We start from the raw sequence: 24,977 nt of genomic DNA, 5'->3' as shown, positions 1-24,977 counted from the left end.
AAAAAGCCTACAACAATCCAGTGATTCCAGCCATGAAAGCCTGCTTCGACAATACATTCTCATTGCTTAGCTTGCATTTGTCTATCCCCCCTTTTAAAGCTGCCCAAACAGGCTTCCATTTCTGCCTCTAAACAGCATATTCCATAGATTAGCTTTGCAGCGTGAGGTTGAAGTTGTTTTTCTCTACCCCAGCCCCCTTTCTTCTCATATCACTCCTATTCCTGGTCCTTATGCTCTGTCAGATTTATAGGATATTTTAAGATTCCAATTCACTGAGGCCTGTCAGTAATGATACACACTCTCCCACCCACATGAGACAGGGAAACAGCAACAGTTGATCCACAGAATAGCGTGAGCACCTAAGCAGTTTTATCCAGCATGACGTGTCCTTATGATTTTACTTACAAAGGAAAAATGAGAAGTTGGTCCAAAAATAGAGATACCCAACACTTTAAATGGTACCCAAGATTTTCTTCACATGCTCAGTACCATGTTTTAGACTAAGAGGGTTCCCACATACCACCACCATCTTCTTCTAATAATGATTAACATAACAAATGAAAAAGCACTAATACCAACACCTATTTTTTTTTTAAAAGCACATACTTTTAAAGCCCAATTGTAGGACATACATTCCCAATGGTATCATTATAGCTGCATTTATATCTTCCTGTCTAATTAGAGTGTAAATGAATCCAAGGACTCTAGAAGTTCAGGCTTAAATTAGCTCCCAAAAAGTCCCAGTAGAGAGAAAGGTGGACAGGCTGAACTTTTTCTTAGAATTATTAAGTAATATGGCACCTACTTATCATGCTTTCCAGAGGGACTAAATTGGCCAATGTGAAAAAGTTGGATCTGACAGGCTTTGGGTTTGGGCCACGGTAGCTAGCTGCAGGAAATTTGTCAACTGGACAGTTGGCAGTTCAAAGCTACAAGTCGGGGTGAGCTCCCGACTGTCAGCCCTAGCTTCTGCCAACCTATTTATTTATTTATTTTATAATATTTATATTCCATCCTTCTCACCCCACAGGGGACTTAGGGCCGATTACAATGCACATATACATGGCAAACATTCAATGTCATTTAGACATACAACATATATAGATAGACACAGAGGCAATTTAACATTCCAGCTTTTCCGGCTTCATGAGAGTATGCTTGGTTCCAGCCACAGGGGGAGCTGCTGCTTCACTACTTGTGACACTGGGTCCTTTGATGGAGTACTTTCTCATTCTCCTGCATGCTGCTGGAAGATTTTATGGTGTCGTAAGTTAGTTAAATTAGCCTCCCCGCATAAAGCAGTACCTAAATTTCCTACTTGAAACTGTCTTTCGGGCTGCATAGGTCGACAGCAAGCTAGACTATTAATGGTCGGGGGCTTACTCTGACCCAGGCTGGCTTCGAACACATGACCTCTTGGTCAGTAGTGATTTAAAGCAGCTGGCTACTATTTAGCTGCACCACAACCCAGTCCTTGGAGTTCGAAAGCATGCCATGAAAGTAGATCAATAAGTACCACCTCAGTGGGAAGATAAAAGGGAGCCCTATGCAGATATGCAAAACACGCCAGTAACAGATCAGAGATCTCTACAGATAACAGGTTCTTAGACATGAAAAAATGGAACAAGAGCACTTCCCCATGGCCAGAAACTGAGCATCACCTCCAGTTGCCAGGCATAAAAAGGGGAAGATCTTTACTTCTGTCTGTGTTACTATATGCTGTTGTGTAAAAGGCATTGAATGTTTGCCTCATATGTGTTCTGTAATCCGCTCTGAGTCCCTCCGGGGAGATAGAGTATAAATAAAGTGTATTATTATTATTATTATTATTATTATTATTATTCAGTAGGGGTCCTTCCTTGAGAAGTCTCTGTACTGACACATCTGAAGACAAATGTAGGAAATCGATATGGTTTAGTGCATTGTGTCTGAACCAGCACTTAAAAACCAAGCGTCAAAAACTCCTTGCTTTTGAGGACACCCCATGGAAAGAACTTATTATGAGCCCCATCCCTCAGTCTTTCTTATCACTACTGAAACAACTAGCAAGGACATTGAAAAGTTTGTATTTTGGACTATAAGTCCCAATATCCCACAGCTAGTTTGGTCAATGGTGCTAGTAATAATTCTGATCCATTTTTCCTTTATCACATTACATGATCATGAATACATGAACAATGCTTGTACACCATACTGTGTACAGCAAATGCATGTATATATGCAGACGATACCAGGTTCAGTTATGGACACCTTTAAGTTAGAGCAGTGGTTCCCAAACTATGGTCTGTGGACCACCAGTAGTCCACAAGAACTAAAATATGGTCCACAGCCTCACCGTTACTGCACCGTTGCAATGAGAGCGACTGGTCTTGCGAAACCCTCTTATAGTGCCAAGTCTTATTAAATATGGTTTTCTGTGGGTGAGCAGATGGTGACTACTGGATGGCATATGTTCTGTATCAGAAACTAGAGCTGATGTGGTCTATCCAAAGCAATTTTCTGAATCAGCACCCCAAAAAATCAAATCAAATCTAAAGTTGTCCAAAAACTGATTTGTAACTCTTTTGGTACTAATGTTATAGGGAGGTCACTGATCAAGTGGTTCCTGGTCAAGTGGTACCCGGTCAAGAAAATGTTGGGAACCACTGAGTTAGAGCATAGTTGGTGCTGGGAAGGGCCATTTACCAAAGAATATGCAAAGTCAGGTCATAAAGAACAATAATGGGCCAGATGGAAAAATAGCCGAATTCAGTATAAATCAGATCCAAGTGTTCCTAAAATACTCACAACCATCAAATCAATACAAAGAAACTGAGATGACAACATGTGCCTGATTGTGGCTGCCCTGCATGTTTAGACTGAAAGTTCTTTTGAACTCTTAATGCTTTGTTTGGACATAAAAGGTGGGAGGAGATAACTCAAGGTCAGAAGGCTTGCTCTTCCATAGAGAAGACTCTCTTCGGTTTATTAATAACATCTTATTTTGGCAACTATATACTGAAAATGGAAGAGGTGGTTGGAGTGAGAAGCCATTAAAGAGAAAGAGAGGAAATGGACTCAACTGTATACCTCCTCGAAGGTCAAAAAGACATTGGTGGAGTAAATACATTAATAGATTAACAAGGAAGAGAAGAGGCAAGAGTGTAAAGCACAAGCCCTGATGCATTCCATCTGCAGAAATGGCATCCTTCCACTCTTGGTCCAACACACTTTATGGGTGCAATTCAATTAAGGAATCACCTCCTCCAAAGCGCCTTATCTTTGTTTTTCCCTTGCCAATGAAACTCAGCTTTTTCACAGCTTTGCAGTGTGAAAATAAGTCTTCTGGCCTTCCACTTAACTTTTTCATTTAGCTCCGTGGGTGTGCTAGGTGAAGTGCAAATCAAAGGATTTAAACAGCTTCAGCTCAAAGACTTCAACAAACAAGACCAATAGTATTCTACTTGACTCAATGCCTGACATGGACTGGGAAGACCTGGGTTCGGCTTTCCTTCCTGACATTAAGCCCTGGCACAATTACTCTGGCCCTAGAGAACATACTTTGCAGTTTTGTTCAGTGCACAAAATATGGAATAGTTCCATCTACTAATGCATCTGCTCCTTCAGAGAAGGACCTTAAATGTCATCTAATACTCCCTGTTGCCAATGCAGGAAATCCCCAGCTAAAGCAGCCTGGAGAGATAGCCACCTGGCTTCTGATTACATCCTCTAATGTATAGAATCGTAGAATCAAAGAGTTGGAAGAGACCTCATGGGCCATCCAGTCCAACTTCCTGCCAAGAAGCAGGAGTATTGCATTTAAATCACCCATGACAAATGATCATCCAGCTTCTATTTAAAAGCTTCCAAAGAAGGCTCCTCCACCACACTCCAAGGCAGAGACTTCCACTGCTGAACGGCCCTCACAGTCAGTAAGTTCTTCCTCATGTTCAGATGGAATCTGAATTCGGGTTGTAGGAGCAACCCGAATTTGCTAAGGCAATCCTGTTCCACTGTTGAGTAAGCTCATCCCATGACTAAACAGAACACCTTAGTAATATGACATGATTGATACTGGAACAGACTACCTCAGAAAATGATGTCCCCTCATCATTGGATGTTTATAACAGAAACTGAGTGGTCATTCATAGTGAATTCTGTAATAGTAGCAATGTGCTGAGTTTATTTTAAAGCAGTTTGATATAAAGCAAGGTGCATGACAAGAGGAGGGGTGCCACTGCCATGATGTTAACATGTATTTGTGTGGCCGCAACTTTGGTAGCAAGATATTGAGTGCCACTAAAGTGGATTTAATGATTTTGTCCATTCCTGGCTTACACAGTTTCCACATATACAGGAATTTAGCTGAATTGGTGTACAGAAAGCAGCAGACAAAAACAAACAACTCATTATTTACATGGTCACTACTAGAAGAATACAAATACTCCTGTAGCATTTTTAATAAAATGAAGGATGAAAGGTTGGTGAGATTTCTAATTCACAGCTTGATTTGTGGAATAATCTAATAGAGAGAAAATAACCTAAAAGTTGTATCTCATTGAAAATGTCAAAAGAAGTATTTATTCTGTTTTAATGAGAATGCAGAAGGTATTCACATGCAGAAACTGAAATGTTTTACTAGCAAATTCAAATAACAACATTTAAAGATATTAGGGTGTTCTGTTAACTGCATAAAACTACTTCCCTGACTTTCATTTATTGCATTATGTATTCTACATAATGCAAAGCTTCAGTTAAGGCTGCTTTGGAGAAACCTGGAGAAATGGGTTTTTTTCTCTCTCAGAGGAATGTTTTAAAAAGGTAATGCTAGTGCAGTGTTTCTCCACCTTCCTAATTCTGCAGCCCCTTAATACAGCTCCTCATGTTATGATGACCCCCAACCATAAAATTATTTTTGTTGCTACTTCATAACTGCAATTTTGCTACTGTTATGAATTGTAATGTAAATATCTGATATGCAGGATGACTGGAAAGAGATCTCCAGGAACTTACAGAAGGTTAGTTCTCACATCCCCTATTTGCTCCTCACCATCATGCCATTCCTTTGGAGGACCACCTAGGTTAATTCTTGAGTGCCAACTCGGATCTCCAAGAAAGTTCAAGCTTTCAGATATCAACAGACGCAGGAACATTTAAGCACCTTAGCCTTCAACCTGCCAATTTCTCCTTACAAATTCTTCCACTGCCCCCACATTATTTCAACAAATATAAGTATGGGTCCCCATGCTTGCTATGGTAACACTGAGTTCTGCCTTGAGCACAAAAGTTGTGTGTGGGAGACAATGAACCCTGGGACTGCCTCCACAATATGAGATCTGGAGATTAGAAACAGCGCATGCATCCGATTAGTAATACATGTTGACTGCCAGTCAAACTCTACAACCACTTCAAGGCCTTTTATCATCAAAAGGATATCCCCATTACTGCCGCTTCTCTGCTATCACTTTCATCCGAGAAATGCATGACTACATTCTGCTATCTAGGTGCTTTTAAAATATATATGCCACATTCCTTCTCTGCCACATTCCTTCACTACTCTTAAATCGGTCACAGTGAAGAAAGATGACAGAACTCAGACACACAATCAAAGAACAAAGCCATTCCTGGCAGAATTTGTTCTTCCCTGATACTCTTCAGGTAGGAAAGGCAGGATCATTGCTCGCTGTCCCTTCTTTAATGTGTAACCCTGCACTGGCTGCCTATGCAGGGAAAAAAGAGTTGGTGTATGACACGCTCTGCAATTTTCAAGGTTTGTTGTATCAATGTTTTAAAAGAAATGTTGTATGCTACACTATATCATCCTGGAAAGAAGTGACAAGTGGAGTGCTGCAGGGCCTATTCCTGTTCAATGTCTTTATTAATGACTTAGATTAAGTGTTTCTCAGCCTTCCTAATGCTGCGACCCCTTAATACAGTTCCTCATGTTATGGTGACTCCCAACCATAAAATTATTTTCATAACTGTAATTTTGCTACTGTTATAAATCGCAATGTAAGTACCTGATATGCAGGATGTATTTTCATTCACTGGACCAAATTTGGCACAAATACCCGATACACCCAAATTTGAATATTGGTGGGGTTGGGGGGATTGATTTTGTCATTTGAGAGTTGTAGTTGCTGGGATTTATAGTTAACCTACAATCAAAAAGCATTCTGAACTCCACCAAGGATGGAATTGAACCAAACTTTGCACACAGAATTCCCATGACCAACAGAAAATACTGGAAGGATTTGGTGGGCATTGACCTTGAATTTTGGAGTTATAGTTCACCTACAATCCAGAGAGTTGTGTGGACTCAAACAATGATGGGTCTGGACCAAACTTGGCACAAATACTCAATATTCCCAAATTTGAACACTGGTGGAGTTTGGAGAAAATAGGCCTTGCCATTTGAGAGTTGTAGTTTATAGTTCACCTACAATCAAAGAGCATTCTGAACCCGACCAACGATAAAATTGGACCAAACTTCCCAGACAGAACCCTCATGACCAACCAAAAATACTGTATTTTATGATGGTCTTTGGCAACCCCACTGACAACCCCTCATGACCCCCCAGGGGTCCCGACCCCCAAGTTGAGAAATGCTCTTAGATGAAGGCATGAGCATCAAGTTTGAAGACAACACCAAATTGGGAGGGATAGCCAATACTCCAGAAGACAGGAGCAGAATTCAACACCAACTTAACAGATTAGAGAGATGGGCCAAAATTAACAAAATGAAGTTCAACAGTGACAAATGCAAGATACTCCACATAGGCAAGAAGAATGAAATGCAAAGATACAGAATGGGGGACACATGGCACGAGAACATTATGTGTAAAAAAGTTCTTGGAGTTTTTATGGACAAGTTAAAGATGAGCCAACAATGTCATGTGGCAGCTAAAAAAAATGGGATGTTGGCCTGCATAAATAGGAGTCTAGTGTCTAGAACCAGGGAAGTCATGCTACCCCTCTATTCTGCCTTGGTCAGAACACGCCTGGAATATTGTGTCCAAGTCTGGGCACTGCAATTTAAGGGAGATGTTGACAAGCTGGAATGTGTCCAAAAGAGGATGGCTAAAATTATCAAGGGTCTGGAGAACAAGCCTTATGAGGAGTGGCTTAAAGAGCTGGGCATGTTTAGCATGAAGAAGAGAAGGCTGAGAGGAGACATGATGATGGTCATGTATAAATATGTGAGGGGAAGTTAGCTAGCAACTGCATTTGCTATGCCTCCCATCTACATCAAGACATGAAGCTCACCAGGTAACATAAGGCCAAGAAACCTCACAGGGTTGTCCTGAAAATAAAATGGGAGGGGGAAAGGGAGAAACTATCTAGGCTCCTTGGAAGAAAAGCAATATATAAACATGAACATAATAATAAAACAAATGAATGCTTAAAAACCAGACTATGTCCTTCTCCTTGTGATAAAAAAAAATCAATAGCAGCAAGGATCTGTCCATGAACAACTCAAAATAATACTTATAAAATCTGCAGGTAATTCAAGAAAGAAGGCCTAGAAAAGAGGAGTCCAATAACTTTCTTGGTAGTTTTATGGCCTTACCTGTTTGTGTTCTCCAGCACTTCTACTTTCTTGCGAAGCTCACTGTTCTCATTTGAGCAGGTCTCCACCCTAGGAAATACATAATAAATTTAAACAAAGGTCTGAATTTGGGCTGGCAAAAGAAATTACTTCCTGGGCTGCGGTCAAACAAAGATTTGTCACCAGCCCTTTATTCTGACATCGGAAGCACAAGACAACTAGGAAATAAGTTTTATTCCACTGGTTCAATGATCATAGCACAGGTACTAAAGATACCCCCAAGAGCTTGGGAAATGTGGCAATTTCACTCCCAGAATTCCATAGTCATGCTTGGAGCCTGGGAGTCTAAAATAGGAGTAGAAGGATATCCTAGATGCATTGCAAGACAATAGAATCACATGGTTCAAAGAAACCATAATGGCCATCCAGTCCAACCCCATTTTCCCTTGCAGAAATACACAATCAAAGCATTCCCATCAGATGGCCATCCAGCCTCTGTTTAAACACCTGCAAAGAAGTAGACTCCAAAGCAGAATATTCCACTGCTAAACAGCTCTAACCATCAGGAAGTGCTTCCTAATGTTCATGTGGAATCTCTTTTCTTGTGGTAGGAGTCTTCAAAAGTCATTCCAAGTCAATGCCAGCTTATCACCTCCCAACAAAGGATTCCCCCAGGCAATAAGAAGCCAAACCTGGAAACTGTTAGGCCATGAAATGCTAATCAAGGTGTCCAATTGCTACATTCACACCTACCTCCAACAGACAAGAGTTCTTTCTCCCACCCTGGACTTTCCATAGATATATAAACCAATTTTCCTAGTTTCCAACAGACCTTACAACCTCTGAGGATGCCTGCCATAGATGTAGGCAAACTGTCAGGAGAGAATGCTTCTGGAACATGTACATACAGCCCAGAAAATTCACAACAAACCAGCGATTCCAACCATGAAAACCTTCGACAATACATTCCCCCAAGTGCTATTCATCTCCATGTCTCTGAATAACTGTCATCTGAGTAGTATCTCTCAGTGTTTTCGATAGAAGGCTTTTCTCTCCATTACAGCCGCTAGAGGGCATGACACACCACATGCTCACACATGCTTCTAAACCCTTGTAGCCATGTTGGTTCTCTTTCCAGGCATCCCACATCAGCAAAGGAACTATTTATAAACAGCTGGAAATCTTTGTAAACATACAGAGCCGCCTTTAAATAAGTCAGATGACTGGCATATATCACCAGCTTGCCACAGCCTCTGATCAGATTAGTTTTTCCAGCATCCCAGAGAAAACCTTTGAACCAGAGATTGAACCTGGGCTTCTTTGCATAAAAACCATCAATCTATGCATAAAAATCAGGGCCAGCTAATCACCTCCCAACAAAGGATTCCCCCAGGCAGTAAGAAGCCAGACCTTGTAACTGCAAGGCCATGAAGAGTTCTTTCTCCCACCCTGGACATTCCACAGATATATAAACCCAATTTTCCTAGTTTCCAACAGACCGCACAACCTCTGAGGATGCCTGCCATAGATACAGGTGAAATTCCAGAAGAGAATGCTTCTGGAACATGGCCATACAGCCTGGAAAACTCACAACAACCCATTCACTCTACCACTGAGCCATATATAGGTTCTTGTATTTCCATCTATCCTTTCTGCACCACTCATGGTAATCTTATTACATGATGTATTCTGACAAGCTTACTTTTTTTCCAGGCTGTCCATATATTCTTTCTTTTTCCTCCTGCTCTCTTGGGCAGAGATCTGCAAGTCAAAAGAGACTGTTTATAGCAAGTAGATGCTCCAGCGATACTAAGGAGAACAACAAACAGTGCTGAAAAATAAATACAATTCCATGTCATTTAGAAACACTGACTTGAAGAAACAAAAGAATAACAAAGTTGGCTAATGACACTACCTTGTTCTTGATTTTCCTCCTGATCTTCTTCAGTGCTTTCTCTTCAGCTTTTGTGAGGGGCAGTTTAGTAGGGATGGGATACCCTTCTGCTATCAACGTTCTCTTTTCTTCCTCTGTCAACATCAGAGGACCGGTGCCCTGAAGTTTCTACAAAAGTGACAGATGTGAAGGTAATTGATTAATATATATCTCTAAACAAAAGTTTAAAAAATACCTTCTTAAAATCAAAAGCTTCAACATTCAACACAAGTGCTGGCAAGATATGAGTGTATGCATTCACAGAGTCCCAGAGAAGAGAGATCAAAATCTTATGCCTCTAGTGGCATACATATGCCAACAATGGTGGTGAAAGAAGTAGTGGCAAGAGAAAGGTTCCATCAGCATCAAGGGAAGGAAGACAAATGCACTGATGATGTTCACTGATCCAACTGGAAGCCAGACATCCATGAAATGGGCAACTCAAAAGTGGCATCCTTCTCATCCCTCTGCTGCTGCCACTATCTATTTAATACCATAGTCACTATAGAATCGTAGAATCATAGAGTTGGAAAAGTCCATTAAATTTTAGCTGAGTTGAAAGTTCTTTGGACATCCATTCTGGTTTCTTTTGACTTCTCTTATTTTTCCTCCTTGTTGGCACTGTTTGCAATTTTTATTTAAGGAATCATTCACTCCCTTCTCTTCTAGTATTCTTGCCCATGGAATCACACTCAGTATTCCCTTAAATTTCCCAAAGTCAGCTCTCCTAAAGCATGTCTGACTTCTCTTAGTTTCCGCTTTCCTGTGCATCACAAACTGCAGGAGAACATGGTCACTTCCACCTGAGGATCCCATTACTTCCACTCCATTATTGGCTGATCCCTTTCTTGCCTCTTCCTCCTTCTGGACAATAAAATTGTCTGCAAGACAAGTGAGGATTTTATTGGACTTTGTACTCTTGGCAGAATTTGTTTTTCAATAACTATCAGAATAATTGAGCTCTCCCATTACTACTACAGTAGAGTCTTGCTTATCCAACCTTCGCTTATCCAGCATTCCATCTTATCAGACGCCCTTATCCAACAACGCCCTTTTCCTCTAGCACTTCCCCTTCAATTAAAGGAGCACTGCCCAACTCTCTCTCCATTCCCAATAAATGAAAAAGGCAAGATGAGGAGGAGGAGGGGAAGGAGGAGGTGGGAGGAGAAGGAGGAAGAGAAGAAGGGAGGAAAAGGGGAAAACAAGCAGGACAGGAAGCAGAAGCACCCTCATTTCTTCTCTGTGATTTCCACGCTCCTCTTCTACATCTGGGCATTTGGTGCTGGGCCATTCTAGCCCCGAGGCATTGACTTGCCTCAACCCTTTGAGTCCCTGTTGTTAGTATTCCAGGTGTCCAGCGCCACATTGGACAGGTAACAGTAGGAGACTCCATATTATCTGACATTTTCGTTTATCCAATGTTCTGCCGGCCGGCTGGTTTATGTCAGAAAGGCGAGACTCTACTGTATATCTCTTCTTTCTGCATGTTTGGTTATCTGTTCAAGGAAGGCTTCATCTAGGACTTCAGTCTGACTTGCAAGTCTGTAATAGACTCCACAACTACATTTTTTTTCCATTCTCATTCCCTTAATTCTTATCCAGACGCTCTCAGCCTGGTTGCCAGGTTTAAAGTCCTTTATCTTTTTGTAGGAGTAAATATCCTTGACATATGTTGTTGTTGTTGCTACTCCACCCCCCTCCTGCAGAGGATCCTGGCTCAAAAGCAGGTCTCTTCTCCAAAGGAACATAGTTGCAGATGAAATTATTCTTATTGAATGTTATCGACAAAATAAAATTATCTTGAAAACAGAGGAACTGACTGATTAATTCTGGGTTTTTTAAAAAAAATAATAATAAAAAGTATTTATTATGCTCTGAAATATGTATGCATACATCATAACTAAAACCAGGCTGAAAACTGTTACTCAGAGAACAAACAAGGCACACAACTGTTACCCAGAGGACATTTTCTGCAACCACCCCCATATTGTGGAAATGACCTATTGGAAAAGACTCATCAGCAAGACACAGTTTGTGTTTAAAATAGTAATAAAGAGCACTCTTTTGGCTGGCCTATACAGATAATTTTAAAATTATGAATGTTAAAGTGAGCATTGATTATTTTTAGTAGGAATTGGTTTAATAGCACTTTTAACTGGTGTTGTATCTCTAATTTGTTGCCCTATCCAAACCATAAGAAGTGCAATCAATTCACCTCAATCTATATGGAGAGAAATGAATATTATTATTACTACTAGTAGTAGTATTATCTAAGAAGAGGCATTGCTCCTCTTCTGCTCTTAAGATATCTCTTCCCATCCATTATTAAAGAGGGTTGTATTACACAGTTTTTGAAACAGCAAAGAAGATCAGTTACAAAGGCTCCTTCAAGACGGAAATATTCATCTGCCGAACTGTGAATATCCCCCATGCGCAAAATATTTTATAAATGCAAGGCATGAGGTGGGAGGAGCATTCTTTACCCTGAGGTATCAGTGCCAAACTCTGTTCTTTTAGATGTCTGCATCTACTAAGTACTTGGATTTTTGCATTTCTAAGGATAACTGGTTTCTGTTAAGAGTTCCAGATGTAATCTGCTGAAAATCTTCGCCTCTAGAAAAGAAGTAGTTTTCACTACAGTCCTATTGTGTTGCACTGAAAATCAAAGGTAGTACATTAAGAAAAGAGAGAGAAAAGGGAGCACTGTCGAGCCGCAGGGAGAGGCAAGTAAGAAATTAAAATTATTATTATTGTTATTACATGTGGCGCTGTTAAGAGAGGGGAATTGGTGAGCGCTGAAGCCGAGCGTGAGGTCACTTTGACAGTGGCTTGCAACTGTGTGGGGCTTGATGGTGGGAGGGACCTGGCTGGGCTCTGGCTGCCTTCTGAATCGCTACCGTGGCTGCTGGGAGGGGTTGGAGGCATGTGCAGGGTGTCCACTGCTGCAAGAGAGACAAAACAAGGACACAAAGAAAAACAGGAAGTTTGTCATAAACATTAGCAGAAACATTGATCTTGTTCAGATGTAAGCAATCTTATCCATATGGTTAATTAGACACAAAATTAGTCTTAAAGGTAAATATTTCCCCTAACATTAAATCTAGTCCTGTCCAACTCTGGGATGGTGGTGCTCATCTCCATTTCTAGGCTGAAGAGGCAACATTGTCTGCAGACACCTCCAAGGTCATGTGGCCAGCATGACTGCATGGAGCGCTGTTACGTTCCCGCCAAAGTGGTACCCACTGATCTCTTCACATTTGCATGTTTTCGAACTGCTAGGTTGGCAGAAGCTGGGCCTAACAGCGTAAGCTCACCCTGCTCCCCAGATTTGAACCGCCAACTTTTCAGTCAACAAGTTCACTGGTTTAACCTGCTATGCCACCAGGGGCGCAAAATTAGTTTTATTTGCCCACATTTTCTCATTTAAAATCTGGAAATTATTTTTTTGGACTACTACTTGAAGAATCCTTCAGTCAGCATACGTATCAATTGGGGGGGGGGGGGGATTCTGGAAATTACAGTAATAATGTGACACTCCCAAGTCCTCCTCCCCACTTCTCACTCTTGTCACAAGTGTGGTCATGGGGGGAAATACTGTAGTTTCTCCAAATAGTTTCCCTGTGACAACTGAACCAAGGAACCATGGTTTAAACACTAGTATTTCCAAACACAATTTGCCTGTTTGGAAATAAATGTGAACCGTTTTAACAAACTAACATACATTTCTCAATGTCAAGTATATAAAGTAAGATTAAGAGATGAGATGGGGAGTTTTTTATACCAGAACAAATCCCACAGTATGTTTGAGCTTTAACAAAAAGCCAAAAAGTTTCAAAAATGCAAAAGAGCAAATGGGGAATCTCTATGGCCTATAATCATGCAACAGTCCAATTTCACATAACATAGAAGCCAGAGCACTGAGGGCATACCTACAGATAAAACAATTATACAATTGGCATTATTGTAGCTTCCTCTCTCAGAAGCCCTGGGAACCACAGTTTTATGAATTCACTTTGTTTAGCCAGACACTTATATTAAAAAAGGTTTTATGAATGTGCCGATGAACTCTCTGTTGATTTAAAACCATCCTAACGAGGAAAGTTAAAGTTTAATAATGCAATTAAAAGCACATCCACAGAAAACATGGCAAGGCAGCAACTACTGACACAAGAACTGGTATGAGTGTTATCTTCTCAGAGAAACTCAACAAGGACACCAGAACTTCACAGATAATCATCCCGCCCTGTTTGAGGCTGAGTGCCCTGCTTTTGTTAGTCAGCATTAAGATAGAGTTATCTAACATACTAAAGGAACTTTATATAAGCTAGGATCTCTGAGGTGAAACTGTTGGGTGAGGAAGGATCACTTCTCCATTGCACCTATACACATCCAAACCAGGGAAGTACCATGGCCATGCTGCCTGGAGGAATCTGGGAATTGCAATATGAAAAATTAGCTTTTCCAAGATCTAGTCTAGAACATACCCCAGAATAAAGCCCGCTGTTGACCCCAATGGCCTTCTGGCTGTCCTGCTATTTCCCCGTGCATGTAAGAGATGACAAAAATAAGCAATAACCAACCCCACTGCTAGGTAAGAAGAGCGAGCTGCCTTTGATAACAAATGGTGCAGAGGGATCAGCAACCTCGAGCCATTCCCCTCCATTAAAGGAAAGAGCTGTGTATTCCAAACACCTTGCCCTCAACTTTCTAAGTCCATCAGCATTGCTCAGATGAAGTAGAGAATGTAATTACATCAGCACTTTGGAGAATATCACTCATTTTTTGGCTGATCATTTTCTATAGACCAGGAGTGATCAGCTACAGAAGGTTCCAGGACTGACTTCTACCAGACTAATATATACCCACAAGTACAACAGTATGTATAGGTCAATAATCAATAAACAGGTATGAAATATAAACTTATATTGAATAAACAAGTACAAATTTACAATTATAATGTTGATGCTCCATACATCAGAATGAATATTAAACTAAACATAAATTTTCTCTCTAAACAAGGAATCTGCTCCCAAGTTTTAGCACTGCAGAGAGTGAGGCCTTGAAAATCTCAGTTCACTTTGCCTCTTTTCTTCCAATTCCTAAATTCAGTTTCTAAATACTAAAGTGAAATCTTAAGCTTGAATATTATGCTAGCTTCCTCCCAAGTATAGCTTTCCCAGTCCCTGGACCTGAATGGAAATTATAAATTCCAACACATTCCCTTTAGATGGGAATACTGTTCTCCTGCTGCCTATAATATGTCAAAACATTGAGGATAAATGACAAACCTTCCTTTGCAGAAAGGTTGAGGAACTGATCCACTTCATGTGGCTCCAATTTGATCTCCGGAAGAGCTTTGTGACTCAGCGGTTTAGCCTGAAGGACAGAGTTGAAAGAGAAATCAAATTTCTAGGCACCAGTCATTTTATTAAGGAAAAGGTCATAAGCCTGGTTATCAGTCGCTTGGGGCTATCAGTAATATCTAGAGACTATCAATCCAGAACTGATTTTCTTTAATTTAAGGGGAAATACGGCTATAAAAGTTATTGTAATTGCTCTAAGACAGTGGTTCCCAACCTTTTTTTAAATCAGGGCCCACTTTTACTAGGGCCCACTTGACCAATGCCCACTTTGACCAGGGACCAAGGCTCACCAGGGACCATTTTGACCATGGACAACTTTGACCAATAACCACTTGACCGGGGACCACTTTGACCAGGGACAACTTTGACCAGAAACAACTTTGACCAAGGACCTCTTAAACAGAGGCTACTTTGATCAGGAACCACTTTGACCAGGAACCACTTTGACCAGGGACCACTGACTGGTGATCACTTTGATTAGGGACCACTCTCCAACATTAGTACAAAAGGGGCTGGTCAGCTCTGTGAAAAGGAGCGGAAATAAAATAAAACTCGTAAATAAAGAGGAAGGAGGTTTGCAGACTGGAATTTCATTCTCGTGGCCTACTGCTGGGCCATGGCCCACAGGTTGGGAACTAAGGCTCTAAGGAGGTAACATATATCTAAGAAGTAGAAGTCCTTCTGTCTGTATAAATTGCCCTTTTCTATAGTGTCCAATCGATTTATCTATACAAATCAGAGTGTGGTAAAGATACCTTAACAGGAATCATTAATGTTATAGCTGAAGGCATTTCAGATGGTCATATTTGCCAGGCTTCCTGCATAGATCTAGTTGAGATTGCAGGACTGTTGTTATTGTTCAACATGGAACAGTTCCCGAGAAGAACAGCAGCAAATCAATCTTCTGTCCTTTTGTTATTGTTCTCTACTTTCAGGCTGACATCAACTTTACATTGTCTTTGCCTGAAGGTTATTGTAAGTTGAAAACAACTTGAGTTCATACAACAACAACAACAAGCAGTTGACTGGAGAGACACCAAATAGCCACTGTCACAGTAGACAATCCCTGGGCTAGCTGGTAAAGTGCTCTGTCCTAGGATGAAGTTTATCATCAACTTTCCCAGTTCAAAGACTGACTACCAAAATACATCGTACCATGCCATTATCTTGTGTCTGGGGTTCTTCCCCTTCCAGAGCTGTGGGAATAGGGGTGGTGGTGAGGCTGATGGAGGGTGCAAGACCTGGTGCTTCTCCCATAGATGGTTCTGTCTTTACAGTGGTTGATGTAAGTTCTGAACCCAGGCACCAGTCTTCATTGTCCAAGTCAGCTAGAAGGTGAGTAAACACAGAAGGTGAGGAAATCAGCAGCCAGGACAGACAGATTTTCATTATAACAGGGAGGAAGAACAAAAAGCAATCTCAGCCAAGGAGAAGAAACCCGGGGAGACACCATTTAACTCATTTAGCCAAGCTTTCTAACTCCCCTCCCAGGCTGTTACTTCTTGGAGAAACCTGGGGCTTTAAACTGCAGCCTAAACATAGCCTTGGGGTGAAGGTGGATTGGTTGTGAACTGAAAACAAGATAATTACTGAAAGCTGCTACCAAAGAACTAAACAAGACTAAACAAGTCATTACGCAAAGCAGCTGGGGGTCCACACAAGAGTTTGTGCTAACAGAATGCACAGCTTATGTCATAATTTCTGTCGCTGGCTCTGTGCCTTCACATTACTCCCAATACTTGATTGAAAATCACTTTGAAAGCAAGATCGTTCAACACTCTGAAAATCAGGCTGGTTCTTTAACCCACTTCATTCATCAGCAAATGAATAGCTTCACAGCTTCTGAGGTTTCCCAACTTTCTACATCAGTGCTGGTTGACTCATACGCTCCCCCCTTTAAAACAAAAACTACATAAATAGTGTACCTCCTTCCAACTGGTGATCCTTCGCCAGCTGAGTATGGAAGTTATAGTTCAATCCTAAAGATAGGTGCCAAAATAGGGAAGGCTGTTCCCAATAGCATTTTCCCCCCAATGGTAGCCCAGTAGAATGTAAAACAAACCCAAAACTGAACAATTTAAACCACAATTGTTCATGCAGTGGCCAACCAATTAGCTCACAAGCAAACAGGAGTAAACTCCTTCTAACATTTTCAGCATATTGCTTCCATTACTACAAATGACTTAAACAACTACCCTGATTACTACCCATCAGTAATCCATTTCCCTCATTAATTCATCCAATCCCCTTTGAAAAGTGTCCATGTCAACCGTCATCACTACAGTTGCTGTGAGTTTTCCAGGCTGCATGGCCATGTTCCAGAAGCATTCTCTCCTGATGTTTCACCCACATCTATGGCAAGCATTCTTGGAGGTTGTTGGAAATTAGGCAAGTGAAGTTTATATATCTGTGGAATGTCCAATGTGGGAGAAAGAACTCTTGGGTGCTTGAGGCAAGTGTGAAAGTTGCAATTGGCCATCTTGATTAGCACGGAATGGCCTTGCAGCTTCAAAGCCTGACTGCTTCTTGCCTGGGGGAAAGACAAATCAGGGCAGAAAATAAAAAGCAACACTCAAAAAACAAGAATTTCAGACAGGAAACAATCAGGGTCACTGAGTTGTTGTAGGTTTTTTGGGCTGTATGGCCATGTTCTAGAAGTATTGTCTCTTGATGTTTCACCTGCATCTATGGCAGGCATCTCAGAAGTAGTGAGGTCACCAGGGCCAGCTAACACCTCCCAACAAAGGATTCCCTCAGGCAGGAAGCAGTCAGGCTTTGAAGCTGTAAGGCCATTCAATGCTAATCAAGGTGGCTTCCTTTTCTCTGCTCTGAATTTTTCACCATTCATTTTGTTGACTCCCAGGTCTTTTCGTAAGAGCAAAGAAGCAGAACATTTTCCCATCCATCTGTTTTATGCATAGTCGACCTATATCCTAATATGTCTCATTTTTCCCAAGATGCACAGTGCTTTGCACACAGATTATGATAGATGACTCAATAATCCAAATTTGTATAAATTTTCCTCACGAGCGGGCTGTTCTTCTCCCCCAAATCATTTCCCTTTAACCACTTTTTTCCTGCAACTTTTCCACTTCTTTTTCTTCCAGAATGCACAAAAGCAGGAAATGAATGCCATGGGCCTCTTCACCAATCTAGGTCCCAAGCACATCAACTGGATATAAATTGCCCCTGAAGGTGGAAACTCATTTGTGTTATCCAAAGCGAATAGCCACTGAAAACTCCCTTTGTCAAAATATATTACTGAAAAACCATATCAGGGCAGCCTGTGTTTCTCTCTTCCAGCCAACAAGTTTTCTTTACCAGGATTGAAATACACAGAAAGTGATGAATACTCTTGCCCAACTCCAGGAGAGCCAGCATTTATTGCAGCACAATGCAATTACACAAAGCTATAGCCACAAAGGCAGCGGGGAAAACTAAAATCAAGAGCAAAATCATTGCTGTGGTCCCCCTTCCAGCCTCCTGTGCCTGCAGCCTTCAATTGAGCAACAGGGAGGGGGGCATGTGTATATCTGATGCTAGTAATTACTTTGTGGTGTAATCTTAACCTTCCCTGCTGGCAAAGGAAGATATAATTTGAATAACGATGGGCCAAGCCAAAAAGATTATGAGCAAAAATAAATATGTACACATCCTGTAATCAGACACTTCAAAACAGTAATCCAGGCTCTGCCAAGAAGGATAACTGTATAACAAACGATAACCATATTTTCTCTTACTATAGCCTCTATGTTCAAGAGATTCTTGTTCATTTTAATATATATATATAAGAAGTCAAATTCCCCGGAAGAGCCAAGTATTATGTATGCCAAAGACAGGACAGTGGGTACCAGGAACCTCTTTTATTTGCTACTAGCTGTCCCCTGCCATGCGTTGCTGTGGCCCAATCTGTGTATAAGAGTTTTGTGTGTATATATATTTGTATATATATGTGGTTTTGTGCATGCGTTGTAATTTTTGTTTTTTGACTTTTAAAGTTTTTTCCACTGTGTTTTTCAGTATTTTTTATGAGTGATCGTTGCTTGTTGACCTGATAGGTATATTATGTCCAAATTTGGTGTCAATTCATCCAGTGGTTGTTGAGTTATGTTAATTCCACAAACAAACATTACATTTTTTATTTATATAGATTAATTAATATCCTTCCGCCCTCATCAGAAGTTAAATTGCATTTACCCCCCTTTCTTTGGTTCCATGTGCACAATGTTTTTATGACGAATATAAATTGCCATGGTCACATTTTTTGGTTCCATATGCATGATGTTTTATTAAGAATATAACAGACTGCTTTATACCAAAGTCAAATTGTCCATCTATCTCAGCATTTCTCAACCTAGCGGTCGGGACCCCTGGGAGGGGGTCGTGAGGGGTTTCAGAGGGGTCACCAAAGACCATCACAAAACACATATTTATGATGGTCTTTGGCAGAGAAGGCTGATGATCTCTTCACCAGTCCTTCTCTTCCTTTTTGGAAACAGACATGAATCTTCCCACCAAAAGCCCTCCACCTCCTGTGATTATCCAGCCTTTCAATTGGCCTCTCAGCCAAGGGGAAGGCTGTTTCTGAGACTCCAAGTGGGGAGGGGAGAGCAGGCATGCTCAGCACATGGCAGTGCAGGGCAAATGTGCAGGTGAGGGAAAGTGTGTGAGGCTGGAGAAAGGCTTGAGTCCCTTCAAGGCATGGGGGAACTACCACTCCAAAATTCAACATTAATGCCCACCAAACCTTTCAAGTATTTTCTGTTCATCATGGGAGTTCTGTGTGCCAAGTTTCATTCAATTCCATCATTGGTGTTCAGACTGATCTTTGATTGTAGGCAATCTATAAATCCCAACAACTATAACTCCCAAATGACAAAATCAATCCCCAACCCAAACCCACTAGTATTCCAATTTGGGCTTATCAGGTATTTGTGCCAAATTTGGTCCAGTGAATGAAAATAAATCCTGCATATCAGATATTTTGTACATTATGATTCATAACAGTAGCAAAATTACAGTTATGAAGTAGCAACGAAAATAGTTTTATTGTTGGGGGTCACCACGATATGAGGAACCATATTAAGGGGTCATGTCATTAGGAAGGTTGAGAACCACTACTCTAAGAGTTAACGGGCATATTAAAAGTACATGCACATGCACACCATGTGTAATGTTGGTATGCAATGGCATATACGAATGTTATGTAGATGTACATTCTAGAGATCTGCAGCTCAAATATTTTAGGTGTTAGCAATGGAAGCAGTACTATAATCGCCAGAAAGGATAGTGTGTCACTTTTCTTTTAAAAAAAACAACAATGCTCCAAACTCTGATATAAGATAACCAACATACAACATCCTGCTTTTGCTCCCTTTTATTACTGTCCTTAGCAGCAGCTTCTTTCACCTTGAAATAGACTGGTTTTGCTCTGGGTGCCATGCCCAACATCTTCAAATGACGTGCCAAAGGAGGAATCAACATCTTTCTCCTGCATCTGCAATGCTAGCCTCCAGCTCAGTCCCACCAGGTGAGAGGCAGCATTCATCTACAAAGGAACTGACTGTTGTCCAGGGACAGGGGTCCTTCTCCCACCCACCGCCTCCCCTCTTTCAGCTCTGGCTACTGCAGCAGATAATGAAAGGCAAGCTGTTGGTTTGCTCCTGACAAAGAAAGGACTGTGCAGCAACCAAACACTGAAACCATTTTTAGACCATCAGTGTGGAAAGACTGAACAGAAAGAGGGAGTGTGAGGAAGTGGAATGCAAGAGTATGAGTGAAATAGCCACTTTTAAAAGCTCTCTTTGTTTTAAGGATGCTCACTACTCAACTGCAATCACAGAGTTTTCAAGGGTTCAGCCCTGGAATTTGCTTTCTACACCAGGGCTTATTTTTCATACGGGTTAAGAGTTTCTCAACACATGTATGGTGCCTTTCTCCCCATTTCAGCACTGGGTAATGACAGGGTGTTTCTCCAGTTTCTAAGACTGAGGGGCCAAGAAACTGCAGCCCTGAAGTCTACTTATGTTGCACAGTTGAAAACTGGGACATATGTGGTCAAGCAACATTATAGTGTGATCAAGATATCAGGACAGGAAGGAGAAATGGAAGATAGCATTAAAAGCAGTTGAAAATGTGGAACAAAAGAGGTTTCATCACTACCCCTGCCAATTGAGAACAGTTAGAGGCTATCTACCTCTCTTTTTTTACAAATGTATACATTAGTAATATTTCATTATAAAGCCAAAAAATGCTTCACAATCATGCAGCTTTTTTAATTCAAAAAGATACCCTCTGCTGCTATTGTTGTGCAATGACACCATGCCTTCATAGTCATGAATAGCTTTTTTGTCATGGGATCTCAATTCTGTTTGCCACATCCAATGAATGTTTAATTTACTGGTGTTAGGTCTTAATTTGATGTTAGGCTTTAATGTTACTTTTATATGTGGGGGTTTTCTGGGATTTCATGTCAGTTTTATGTAGGCATTGAATGTTTGCCATTGTTATGCTGGAATCCGCCTTGTGTTCCCTCAAGGATATAGGGCAGAATACAAATAAAGTTGTTGTTGTTTTTGTTATTATTTCCATATGTAGCTTTCCCCATTTGGAGAACAGCAATAAAGTTTGTTTAGAAGGCACCATATTTTTTCTTCATCTTCTCCTCACCAATGGATTTTGACACAACTTCTGTTGCTGTAAGTTTGCATCTCACAAGCCTACAAAGGCATTGATAGGTTTGCCAAACATGTTGGAAACCGCCCTGAGTCCCCTTGGGAGATAGGTCAGTCTAAAAATAAATATGATGATGATGGTGATGATGCATGATGGCAAACCAAATGATTGCTCCTTGCACCAATCCCTCCAAAAGGAACCTCGCATAATAATATGGCAACTAATTTAACTAGAACTGTTCTTAGATGGGAGCATCTGACCACAAATAAGGATGTTTGGGAAGCTTTACTCTTCTGACAGTAGAATGACTCCTGTGCTTCCTTCTCTAACCCACAAAAACAGAAAAGTTGTGGGAGGATGTTGTCCCTCCCCCCCCCCTTATATACCTACTCTGCATTGCAAATGCCTTGATTCCATAATTTATGATGCTGCCCTACTCATCAATACAGAGGCCTTCAACTCTAGCTTTAAGTTTTACCCATGAAGTTTTAAAATGAAAGAGCGAAAGATGGTGGGCAAATTCTAGGTGCAGTCCCTGGCATCAAAAGCCTTTGAGATTGCAGAGAGATTTTGGAAGGGGAGGGGAGGCTCTCTATCCTGGACTTTGGAAATTTACTGCTAGTCAAGATGGAGAATATTGAGTGGCAAGATGCAATTTTGTCATGCTACCCCTCTGTTCTGCCTTGGTCAGACGATACATGGAATACTGTGTCAAATTCTGGGCACCAGAATTGAAGGGAGATGTTGACTCTAAGCTGGAGTGTGTCCAGAGGAGGGAGACTGAAGTGATCAAGGATCTGGAGAACAAGCCCTATGAGGAGCTTTAAAGAGCTAGGTATGTTTAGCGTGGAGAAGAGAAGGCTGAGAGGAGACATGATAGACATGTATAAATATGTGTAGGGAAGTCATAGGGAGGAGGGAGCAAGCTTGTTTTCTCCTGCCCTGGAGACTAGGATGCAATGGCTTCAAACTACAGGAAAAGAGATTCCACCTGAACATTAGGGAGAACTTCCTAACTGTGAGAGCTGTTCATCAGTGGAACTCTCTGTCCCAGAGTGTGCTGGAGGCTCATTCTTTGGAGGTTTTTAAACAGAGGTTGAATGGCTATCTGTTGAGGGTGCTTTGAATGCGATTTTCCTGCTTCTTGGCAGGGGGTTGTATTGGATAGGCCACGAGGTCTCGTCTAACTATGATTCTTTACCTGTCAGTGGAAAGGCAGCAGCAAATGGGCCAATTGGTCCTCCAAGAAAAGGAGGTTCCATACTTTCAAAATGATTTATCATCTTGGATAGCTCCATTTAAGTCTAGACTGAAAACCTGGAGTGAATTAACCACTCTGGCAACATTGGAATCATTGTAAAACTCCATGCAGTCAAACCATCTTACCATCTCTTTCTTGCTTTTGAAGGCTTTCTTTTTCTCCTGAGTTAAGCACCATTATATGTGAGTATGACTAAACTTTAGTAAGATTTGGGGTAACATTCTCCATATGTAAGACACCAGTTGACCCTTTTTGGGTTAAGAATATAGTATCTGGGAGAAGAGGAGACATCTCTCAGTTTTAAGAGAGATCACAATCTAAACCTCTTCTTGGCTTTGTTTAAGCCTCATCTATGCATGGTAACTAAATAAGTATCTTGCATGCAGACAGAAATAGAAGATTTAATATTTTAGCTGCTAGAATCCAGGAGAGATTTCTTACAAGACAAGCTGTGTCAGGCCCCAAGACTGCTTCAAGATTTAAAACCACAGCAGCAATGAAGGCAGACCTTGATCCAGGTAAACCACAAGTCTATTGCCACAGGCTTATTGGAGGTGGGATGTGGGGATGTAAAGGCATCTTGCCCAGCATGCTAGAAAACTATAATAAAACAAGCATTTTGCAAAGCCATTTCCTTGATGCGCTTGGAGCTTTGCCTGAGAATATGATGCTGTTTCCCACCCTGAAGGAAGATAGTCCATTCTGCAAGCCTACACTAGTCTCACTTTTTAAACTGACAAGCAGCTGAACAAATTTGTGTGAAATTTGAAATCCAACCACTTTAAAGGAGTAATATAAAAGGGTCACAATAGCACACATTTCTTTTTTCCTCACACCTCTTGAAATTGCCTGTACAGTCGATTTGGCTGGTTCCCTTCGCCAAATCCAGCTGGTCTGGCTTGTTTGGTTGGCCATAACAGCAAGGGCTCAGCCCCTATGTTTTTTTTCAGCTGCAACTGAACAGTGGCTGTCAAAAACCAGAGAGAGAGGTTACAAGTGGTGTGCGGGAGGGAGGCAGCTGCTAGAACAATGGTTCTCAACCTGTGGGTCCTCAAGTGTTTTGACCTACAGCTCCCAGAAATCCCAGCCAGTTTACCAGCGGTTAGGACTTCTGGAAGTCGAAGGCTAAAACATCTGGGGAGCCACAGGTTGAGAACCACTGCACTAGAAGGAAAAGTGTGAGGGGGGAAAAGGCACCACTCCAAAGCCAGCTAATCAAGAGAAAAGAGGGGGCTTTTAAAAGGAAGCCAGGGTAGGATAGCTCCAGATTCATTGCTCTTTCTTCCCTGGAAAGTGTTAAAGCCTCTTAAAAATGCCTTAGAAAGCTGTGGACTTCTGAGAGAGAGCACACCACACACGCCTGCAATGCCTGTCTTCTCTAGAGTAAAAACGACTTTATCTAAGCATTAAACCTGGTCCTCTACAGACAAAAGGGAAAGGATTGCAGAAAGAGTGGTATCTTAACTCTGATGCTTTTAATCCAGGTCTTAACGAAGGACATAAGGACAAACGATGCCTAAAATGATGGGAAAGACAGCCTGGAAAGCCCCAGCCATAATGGGCCAGATAGAAAATGAATCTTTCAGCTTCCTGGATCAAAAACGGTTTTCTGTCCTCTCGAATTTGGAAGGCTCCCGAAAAACAGATTGGGACCCCCACCAAAACCTGGGACACCAAAACAGATTGCAGTTTACCTGGATTGCACAAGCCTACTACAGTTCTATATATTCATGAGCACAGCAAAGGCTATAAGAAAGCTTCCTGCTTTTAGGATTGATTGATTTGCACGCCCTATCCCCTTCGAAAAAATTCCATCCCAGTTATATCCTATCTTGCTCATGCCCAGCATTATTTTTTAAATTTTACATTTGGCCCAGCATCAGGTTTTAAATGCTTGTTGTGTTACTGTACTGCTTTATTTTATTTTAATTTATTTTTGTTTATGAGATGTATTTTAACTGTTTTTGTTATTGTTTGTTGCTATTGTTTTATTATTGATGTGTTGTGGGCTCGGCCTCATGTAAGCCACACTGAGTCCCTTGGGGAGATAGTAGCGGGGTATAAATAAAGTTTATTATTATTTATTATTATGGCTTGACCTGTGACTCAATGGTCTCTAAAATGATGGCCAGATCAAGAGTTAAATTTTAAATTCATGTTCATCAGCATGATCCAAGAGTGCATTGTATAATCACCCCAATAATGCAGATTCAAATC

The 24,977-nt window shown here is 41.1% G+C and overlaps 1 protein-coding gene across 1 annotated transcript in view; it reads right to left on the bottom strand.

The window, feature by feature from the left end:
- Positions 1 to 24,977, bottom strand: part of CREB3L2 (cAMP responsive element binding protein 3 like 2) — a 111,080-nt gene that overhangs the window by 16,043 nt on the left and 70,060 nt on the right. The window contains exons 3-8 of the mRNA XM_060776824.2: positions 15,980 to 16,152; positions 14,750 to 14,837; positions 12,222 to 12,403; positions 9,444 to 9,590; positions 9,231 to 9,289; positions 7,550 to 7,618 (exon numbers count right to left, since the gene is read on the bottom strand). Coding sequence (XP_060632807.2) covers positions 7,550 to 7,618; positions 9,231 to 9,289; positions 9,444 to 9,590; positions 12,222 to 12,403; positions 14,750 to 14,837; positions 15,980 to 16,152 — 718 coding nt within the window. The remainder of the gene's footprint in view (positions 1 to 7,549; positions 7,619 to 9,230; positions 9,290 to 9,443; positions 9,591 to 12,221; positions 12,404 to 14,749; positions 14,838 to 15,979; positions 16,153 to 24,977) is intronic.

Source organism: Anolis sagrei, chromosome 5 (genome assembly GCF_037176765.1).
Source record: "Anolis sagrei isolate rAnoSag1 chromosome 5, rAnoSag1.mat, whole genome shotgun sequence".
NCBI classification, from domain to species: Eukaryota; Metazoa; Chordata; class Lepidosauria; order Squamata; family Dactyloidae; genus Anolis; species Anolis sagrei.
This window is presented reverse-complemented; position numbering and strand designations above follow the sequence as displayed.